Source organism: Danio rerio, chromosome 22 (genome assembly GCF_049306965.1).
Source record: "Danio rerio strain Tuebingen ecotype United States chromosome 22, GRCz12tu, whole genome shotgun sequence".
In the NCBI taxonomy this organism is placed as follows: domain Eukaryota; kingdom Metazoa; phylum Chordata; class Actinopteri; order Cypriniformes; family Danionidae; genus Danio; species Danio rerio.
Genome location: NC_133197.1, coordinates 7,438,240 through 7,448,444, shown reverse-complemented (window position 1 = coordinate 7,448,444; position 10,205 = coordinate 7,438,240). Strand labels below are relative to the sequence as shown.

The 10,205-nt window shown below is 34.3% G+C and overlaps 1 protein-coding gene across 4 annotated transcripts in view; it reads left to right on the top strand.

The window, feature by feature from the left end:
* asic1b (acid-sensing (proton-gated) ion channel 1b) overlaps positions 1-10,205 on the top strand; it is a 383,191-nt gene that overhangs the window by 369,200 nt on the left and 3,786 nt on the right. For all 4 annotated transcript variants that reach the window (XM_073936423.1, XM_005161667.6, XM_005161666.6 and 1 more), the window contains 2 exon segments: positions 111-190; positions 8,473-8,574. In XM_073936423.1, the coding sequence (XP_073792524.1) occupies positions 111-190; positions 8,473-8,574 (182 nt within the window).

Here is a 10,205-nt window from a genome sequence, read left to right as displayed (position 1 = left end):
CAAATACACACACACAGCAGCTTGTGAATTGACACTTCGCCTTAACTGTTTGTTGTAAAACTCGGAGAAAGTGTGTTTGTGTGTGGTTTAATGACTGAAAACTGTTTCAGGTGACATTGGCGGGCAGATGGGGCTGTTTATCGGAGCCAGTATCTTAACCATCCTGGAGCTCTTTGACTATCTGTATGAGGTAAGATCTTAATAAATGACAGAGTTACAGTCTCTGATGAATAAATATTGTAGTAAATGTTTGCCTGTTTTGCTTTATCAGAGGTCATAAAAGGCTTAAGCATAAACCAATCACAGCTAAATTTCTGCTGCTTACACTGATTCCGCTCAGCATGAAAACACATTGATCTGCTTTCTGTCGGTTTGTTTATCTGCATTTGTGACAGGATCGTGTCCTCAATGTGGATTTAAACATCCAGACCGAGCAAACATTTTGAAAATATACTGTAAACTCAGAAGCTTTCATGACCTGAAGAATTTTAAATGTGTTTTCATGTCATGCAAAAAGTAGAAGCGCTACCATAAAAAAGCTGCATAATTAAAGGATAGTATATGAGCTTCCCACTTGTTACAATACTCTTCTTTGGCTTTCAATTATTTATTTAACATGACAACTGACATAAATGAAATATATGAAATGAAATATTAAAGTTCTTGCTTGTTTTGATGTTGTTTTGATGTATGCTTATATTACTGTGATTATACGTTCACTATTTTATATTCTTAATTCTTTGGGTGTTTATTTTGAAAAACTAGTAACTACAATAAGGTTCTATAAATGTTAATGTATTCACTAGCATGAGCAAACAATAAACTATACATTTATTACAGTATTTATTTATTCATCTGTTAATGTTAGTTAATTAAAATAAAATCATTCATTGCTAGTTATTGTTAACTCACAGAGTCATGTTAACAAGCATAACTTTGAATTTTAATAGTGCATTAGAACATGTAGTAAACAATTAACATTAGCAAATGCTGTAGTATTGTTCATTTTAACAGTAAAATTAATAACATTTATTAAACCTTAGTAAGGTATTAAGGTTTTTGCACATTAAAGTCTGAAATTTTCATATGTTTTTTTTTTTTTTTTTGGATTCAAATTCCCCCAAAAAAAAAAAAAAAAATATATATATATAATATATCTCACACAAATCCGTTGCGAAATAATTAGCAAAACAATACAAAATTGAGTCTTCAAATAGTGGAGATGTCGACAAACTAGCATACAATAAAAAAACAGAACAAGTTTCTCTGACGCCAATTTGGATTTTGCCTTTCACTTGTAATGTGGCTCTGAATTTTCAAAACACCTTTCAAAATGCGTTTTCAAATGTAAAAAATGATAAAAAAAAAAAAAAAAGAACCATATAATTTTTTTTTTTGACAGACAAATGTTTCAGAGGCAGTGTGTAAATACGATTAACACAACATAAGGTCAAATTTATTTTTTAACATGCTAAATTTCTGGACAAACATTTCAGATTTAATCTGCAGTAACCGTCACCATTTTTATTTGATTGTGAAACTTATGTTAATAAATATGCTGCCTTTATTTGTACATATATATATATATATATATATATATATATATATATATATATATATATATATATATATATATATATATAAAATATATATACATTATTATATATATTTTTTGATTTTTCCATTTTCTAAAAAAAATCAACATGAAACGGAAGTTAAGTTTGTCCTTTTTTTCTTCTATCAAGACGTACATCCACTAAAAATTGTCCTGAATTTAGAAAAATGTTTTGGGAGGTGAAAGATTTTGTCCTTTTGGAACCGATTAGATTGTTTGACAAAAAAAAAAAAAAAAGATTGAGGCATCACGGTGGCGCAGTGGGTAGCACAATTGCCTCACAGCAAGAAGGTTGCCGGTTCTAGCCCTTGCTGGTCCAGTTGGCATTTCTGTGTGGAGTTTTCATGTTGGTGTGGGTTTCCTCCGGGTGCTCTGGTTTCCCACACAGTCCAAACACATGTTCTATAGGTGAATTGAATAAGCTAAATTGGCTGTAGTGTATGTGTGTAAATGCAAGAGTGCATGGGTGTTTCCCAGTGTTGGATTACGGCTGAAAGGGCAGCTGCTGTGTAAAACATATGCTGAATAAGTTGGCGGTTCATTCCACTGTAGTGGCCCCTAATTAATAAAGCCGAACTAAGCCGGACTAAGCCGAAAAGAAAATGAATGAATGAAAAGATTGATGAAGAGCAGAGCAGAAATGTGACAGCCTTAAAGCTCCGCTCTAAAGAACTGATTGCTCTGCCCTAAAGGCATTCCATGTGACAAGAAAGGACAGAAGTCGTTAAGAGAAAGGTGAAAAGGTTATAATATGTGAGAGCAAATTAACTTTTACAAAATAATGAAGTGCACGGATCCTTCATTTATAACAAGCACTACTATACCCTTCATTTTAATTTCATTGTTACTTTAATCTTGTAACAGTTCAAAACGTATTTCTAGCCCACCCTGAGTTGCTTATGTGCTTTTAATTTAATAAATAAATCATATAATCCTACAAAGATGCAATCTAATTGCATAGCATTTATCTTGCTCCTGGCTAAACTACAACTACTATTGCTTAGGTCAGTGGTAGGGAACCTATGGCTCTCGAGCCACATGTGGCTCTTTGACCAAAAGTATGTGGCTCTCTAGCTGTTTTCCTTCAATATTATTTTACTGTTTCAAAATGTATAACCATCACTAAAAGTCAGTTTCCTATTTCCGAAAATAAAAATACTATAAATTCTTCTTCATTTATGGACTTGCTCAACATGTTATGCTTCATATTTGTTTATTTTTGAGCTGTATGGACATAATTTAAGGTTTTGTTTAAACCCGTATTATTTATATATAATATTGTATTCGTTTTTTTAGTAATTTATAGTAATACAGTAGCAAATGCATTTTTAAAAAGGCATTTTGATATATATATATATATATATATATATATATATATATATATATATATATATATATATATAATCAAATGGCTCTTCAAAAAAATGCATTTGCTAATTAGCTCTTTGCTAAAAAAGAAGAAAAAAAAAAGGTTTCCGACCCCTGGGTTAGGTGAAAGGATCAGAAACCTCCAACCCCAACACAGTGGATCTGTGATGTCCTCTGTGATGTGATGTCCTCTTCTTTCTAAAGTTGAAAAAAATTTACTGTCTAGAGATTAATCTAACCAGTTTACAAAGTTTAACCGGTAACAAAGAAAATTTGGTCTATAACAAATATAGACCAAGTCCATGTCCCAGCAAATTGGTTCATTTTTTCCCCAAGTTCAAAGTAGTGTATTGTGTGATACAGATTGTACAATTGTAGTTTTTGTTAAGTCGCATTATTTATCTTTTTATTTGTTGGTATGTTTTTTTTACATTTATTGTATTGTATGAACTTAAGATGATATGATCTATACTTTTTAAATGTATAATTGTTTTTTTTTTTGTCTTTTTTATTGTAATTGCCATAAAATCCATCAATAAATTATGAAAATAAATAAATAAATAATCAATGTTAAATATGCAAGCTACAATGTTTTGATATCACTACCAGGAGTCTTGTAAATGAGATTTACTTGCATTGTTTGTTTGCATGGATACCAGGCCAACAGGTTATTTCAGTACTTTTGTTTTGAGAATTATTAGCATCTTAGGACGACACAGTGGCAAGCAAGGTCGGCTGGGTCAGTTGGCATTTGTGTGGAGTTTGCATGTTCTCCCCGTGTTGTCGTGGGTTTCTTCCAGGTGCTTTGATTTCCCTTACAGTCCAAACACATGCGCTATAATAAACTAAATTATTTAAATATTTAATTTAATTATTTAATTGAATAAACTAAATTGGCCAAGTGTGTGTGTGTAAATGAGTGTCTCCCCGTGTTGTCGGGTTTCTTCCAGGTGTTTCAATTTCCCTTACAGTCCAAACACATGCGCTATAATAAACTAAATTATTTAATTAATTATTTAATTTAATTATTTATTTAATTGAATTATTTAATTGAATAAACTAAATTGGCCAAGTGTGTGTAAATGAGTGTGTGGATGTTTTCCAGTAATGGGTTGCAGCTGGAAAAGCATCCGCTGCGTAATACATATGCTGGATAAGTTGGTGGATCATTCCGCTGTAGCAATCCTTAATGAATAAAGAGACTAAGCCGAAGGAGAATGAATGAATGAATCAGCATCTTGGTGTGCATGTAAACCAGCTCAAGACTGCAAGTGACCCAAACATGCACCCGTTATTTACTTTTCCTATTTAAATATTAAACCCTCCAGTGATGATTACTGTGTTGGAAAATTCTCTCGAAATGGCACATATTCTCATTCCTCTCATAACATGACCTTCACACAAAAAAAGCTGAAGCTTTCATCCACTCTAGACCCTTTGCCTCAATCAGAATCTGAGTGAAGCCAGAGTAAATATCTTATTATTTCAGCTCAAAACTGTGATTGCTCACGAGATATCAATACCCTGAAGGCGAATGGTGGAATTATGCTTCGATTGGGGGAAATAGTCATTGGATGTGATGACGTGCAGCTCAGCAAGTAAGCAAGGGGCTGGAAGCATATTCAAAGAAGACGACTCAGTGTTGTTGGCAGACGCAATGCTGCAGGCATTAGGGAGAAATGATTGTGTCGTGCATGCAGACGCTCTGTCATTAGCATCTTAATCAACCCAACGTCTGCTAAGGATATTGTCCTCTGATCTTCTGTTGACGATGATTGATATCCAGTCATTTTTCTCCACAAGTATTACACGCTTGAGTGGGCGATGTGGCGTAACAAATATCGCAATATTCTCCTTCTTCTTAATGTTTATGTTTTACTTGTGACGGTTGTTTATCATATGGCTGACCATAAGTTGATTCAGTATGTTGAAAATAAAGGAAAATGCCTGTGTGTCATGAGTCATAAATCATCAGAGTGTTCATGATTTCGCATAATGTTATCCCTTTGAGCAGTACAGGGTCCCGAATGTGAGATTGTTTTTCTGTGCCCCAGGGAGTGCCATTCCACATATGGAAGTTAGAAAGTAATCAATACTTAAGTAAAAATTTCTAGTTAGCAACTCATTTTTAGTTTTATGTTTTCTGTCATGTAAACAAACATGCAAAATGCATAAAGTCTTAAGTTTTGGCTGAAAACGCTGTCATGTAAATGGCCCCTAATTTGGCAGGAACCTCCTCTATGAAATGCAGTCAACATGTGACTGTAATGGAAATAAAGGTTGGTGCATGTGAGCTATTTTTCTTGTGTGTGTGGTCTCAGGCGATTCTTGGGTATCTCCATGTGGCAGAGATTGATAACAGATCATATGGCCTTTTGCTGGATGTGCTGACTTGCACCTCTGCGCTGTACAGATTCACATGAGCCTGGAAAACTAAAGCACTGGTGGGGGGGTTTTGCTGAAAGATAAGAAGGAGAATTGAATGTGAAAGGGAGAGTGCACTCAAAACTCATTGTTTACTTAACTGAATGCTGTTGCAAACCTGGATGGATTTTCCTCAGCAGAACGCAGAAATTTTTAGCTGAATGTTTACATTATTGTTGAAAATGAATGTAGTAGTAATATTTAAAGGGATAATTCATCCCAAAAAAAATATTTTACTCTTCCTCCACTTCCTTCAAACATTGTTTCTTTAAACATGATACTTTGACAAATGTTGGAATTGTAACCGTAGGATGGTGGACAACGAAGTTGAGGATCCACGTGCACTATTAATTAAACAGAGAATGTTCAGGCAGGCGCAATCGAGTAAATACAGGTAGTCCAAAAATACAGAGCCAAAAACAATGGTCAGGACAGTGAATGGTCGGGACAGGTGGCCAAAACAATGAAAACAATAAAACAAGGCAAAGGGTTTAAAACATGGCAAGACAAAAAAATACTTTGTGGTGTTACAATAACAAGACTCAGCAATGTGTGTGTGCAAGTGTGGTGTATATATAGTCATATTAACCAGTGATCTGCAAGCTTGGATCACTAATGATCAAGACAGGAAAATGGTAACAATTTACTTCCATTTTTTCCTCATTTGTTGATGTCAGTGGCTAAGTTTCCAACTTTTTACAAAATATTTAGTTTTCATGCTTTTTTAATTTCATTTTTCAAGGAAGAAAAAACAAAATAATGTTTCTAAAAATACAATAACAATGAACACAAAATATCTAGTTTCATGTTCAACCAAAAAATAATATCTTAAAGGCTTGGAGAGTTTTTAAAGAGTAAATTTTCATGTTCGGGATGAACAAGCGATTTTAAAATCATCATTGCTATAGTGGAGAATCTTTGGGTGTGTGTTTTTTTTTTTTTTTTAAAGAGATAGAAAAAAGTGAAACATGCAAATTTGCTTTTGACCAAAACACCAACTTAGATTGTAATTTTGATTTCAAAATGTGTATGTACAAACCCTTTAAAGGTTCACTGTAAAAGAAAATATGGTTGTCTCAAATTTTAAAATTGCAAGTATTTTTAACTTCATTAAGTTGACTCAGCTTTCATGACAAAAAAATGTATTCTTATTATTTTTTTTTTACAATGTAGGGACTGAGGCCTTTGTAAGTTTTCTGAAGCAATAAAACATTTTGCACGAAAAAACAAGCCGTTATTGATATATTCACATCGTTTGTATTGATTTATCTTCTAGATATTTCAGATAGGATTCCTATACCAACACCATTCCTATGGAAATCTAAGTAAATCTAGTGATGCACTGTACAGTTCTGATAAATTGACAAGTTACGTGAAAAGTCCCTTGAGTCTGGGTAAGACTCGACAGCCGGCGCAGAGTATTTCCAGTGACATTAAGCCACAGATGGAAGACAGCCTGTCAGAAATGGCAGGTGGAGACTGGCGTCGTATGCAGGAAATGAGGCACAAATACTGTCAGTTCCAGGACTCGTGTTAGTGTAATCTGGCTGGTTTAAGCCGACTTCTGGTACATGACAGCCGAAAGCCAGTGACAAACAATGCATCATCCATCCATCATGTTGTTGTGTGTGTCAGGAGGTCCTCAAGGGAAAGAGGGAAAATGCCCCAGTTACAAGTTCAGATCTGTGATTTTAATATTGTTTCTATCTTGACTCCTGAAAAGAAGATTAGAGTTCCTGCATAATGTGGATTTTGAAAGTGTGCTTTATTCTGGGACTACAATGCAAATAGGACTAGGCTGCTCTAACATCAACAAACATACTTTTGTATTCACATGCATTCATGTCAGATTAATCTCAACATTAGATGTTTTTTTTTTCAGATATTAGCATATTTGTATGCTATAAACAAATGCTGGTTAGTAACAAATTATATGTAATATGGATGCAAACAGATTACAAAAATCAGGGTGGCACGGTGGCTCAGTGGTTTGTCACCTCACAGCAAAAAGTTTGCTGGTTCAAGTCCTGGATAGGCCAGTTGGCATTTCCGTGTGGAGTTTGCATGTTCTCCCCATGTTGGCGTGGGTTTCCTCCGGGTGCTCCGGTTTCCTCCACAGTCCAAAGACATGCTCTATAGGTGAACTGATGAACTAAATTGGCTGTAGTAAATGAGTGTGTGTGTAAATGAGTGTATGGGTGTTTTCCAGTACTGCGTTGCATCCGCTGCATAAAACATATGCCAGAATAGTTGGTGGTTTATTCCACTGTGGCAACACCTAATAAATCAGGGACTAAGCTGAAGAAAAATAAATGAATAAAAAAAAAAATCAAGTACTTGTTATCAGAGTAAACTACTTTTCGGAATACTCGTTATCAAACTACGATTACTTTTTATAGATAACATAAATAAACAATGGCAGTAAGTGGTTCACAATTAATTGAGTCTACAAATTTATATCTTATCTCATTTCCATCCACTTTTCTGAGGCCGGGTTGCGAGGGCAGCAGTCTTGGGAGAGAACTCCACACATCACGTTTCCTCTGCTTTTACTGAATCTTTTGATTTTGGTAACATACAGGGAACGACTTTTGTCTATCGCAAAAAATATTGAAAACGTTCTGAACATCACGTGATATATGCAGAAGGTGATAAGCACAGGTGCACACCCGAGTTTACAAGAGTGTTCACACTAGCTAATCCTCCCATACTTTGACATCAAACAAACCTGAGTGCGGACCAAAAGTGCAAGAGTGAAAGCACCGTAAGAGATTATATTACTGACTGCAAATTTTGTAATGTGTAATTAGTAGCTAACTGATTACAATGCATAAGTAATCCACCCAGCTCTGGTTATAAATCCATATGAATGTATGCTTTTTGTGTTGTTTTTTGTAGGTTCACTGTTCTGTTACTCGTCCTTCTACAGTTGTTTACCCCCCAAGTGAAACTGTCAGGAACATTCACGTTTGATCCACTACTCTCTCCCTGACCATCCGCAGCGGATTTGATAGTGCGAACTGAACAGTGTGTAATATGTGCTGGTGTGTTTGCTCTCTTCGCAGGTGATCAAGTTCAAACTCTGTCGCTGCGCCAAGAAGAAACACCAACGAAGCAACAACAACGAGCGAGGAGCCGTTCTCAGTCTGGACGACGTGAAGCGCCACGTCAGTAAACATCACACTAACATCACTGCTGACTCTTCAACTCACACTGCATACTACTCACACTATTCCCACAGTATTCCGTGTGTGTGTGTGTGTTGAGCATAGCATGCAGTTTTTAAGTGAATACATTATTTAAAGATATAATAGAGAATACAGCATGAGATCCAGATGAATAAAACACATCTTATTCCATTATACTTTCATTGACAGAGTGAGAATTGAACTGGAAGTCATATCAGCCATGTTATGCAGAATCAACTATCTTCTATCACTGTTTGATTGGACTAGAGGTGTAACATTACACACATCATGATTCAGTTCGATAGATGATACTGATCTCATTATACTTTAAATTAAAAGTCAAAATAAAAGTCATTTTAGGATCACTGACACACATTTGTTTATTTTTTTTTCTCCTACTGTATACATAATAAGGGAGTCTGGCCACTAGAAATGTATTTTAAAATAAACTTTGGAAACAATAATTAGGTGAATTACAGCATTTTTTTTCTTTGTACTGTATTTATATGTAGATACTGGCGAAATAGGATCTGTAGGAAAAAAAATCACACACCATTTGTTTAAAATTGCCCATTAAAATTTTTGTGAATATCTATGATTGCATTTTTTCCCTGTGATTAAGCGTAAAATTAATAAATTTAGCCAGATGCTTTTATCACAAGTAATTAACTTGATCAAAACAGCTCAAATGTGTTATAACACATTGTTAGATCCAACATTGGACAAACCAAAATTCAGTCTTTTTTTTTTTTTTTTTTTTTACAAACGTAAAAATGGTTTAGTTTTTGGTTAGTTATTAGTTCAGCGGTTGTTATTTCAGAATAACATTCCTGGGAATGTTGCAACTGACCAATCAGAAACAAGATAACTTCAAGAAAGGTACAATGTAAAATTGGATTATGATGAACCAAAAATATTTTAACTGCGTTGGGAACTGTAAATCTCTGCTTTGATTCACACAAAATTGATGATGAACTATTTGCATAATGTGTAGGCTTTCACATACTACTACCATATAAATACAGTCAAAGCAAACATTGTCAGACACCTTCAACATTTCTCACATTATCCGGTTTATTCTCTATACTTTAGAAAATGGTAATAAAATATGACCAAAACTTAAGAGTTAGAACAAATTCAAGCCAATCAGTTTTTATTCTGTGAAAAACTCCACCTGGGTGTAATTCATCAGAGTAATTTTTACACTGCTACCTGCCACAAAATGTATAAATTATTTAGTTTTAGTTTAGTTATTAGTTTCAGTAGTTGTTATCTTGGAATGACATGCCTGACTGACTGATCAGAGTCAAGGTAACTTATGTTAAAAAGGTACAGTGTGAAATTAGATTTCAATCAACCAAAATATAATCTAGGCAACTGTTAATAATCTACACAACTATCAGTACATTATTGGTCTTTAATTTCAATCTGTAGTCTCTTCTGTAAATTAGATTCTTTAATTCTGAACTTATGAAATATTTTCCAGGCTCGACGCAGCAGATTCTTGACTTCCTGTAGTTTTTAGTCCACTCTATGAAGAATATTTGTGTGTAATCTCTCACAGCTTATTTTACTTTCCTCACTTACATAAATTATTTATACTCCCCCAC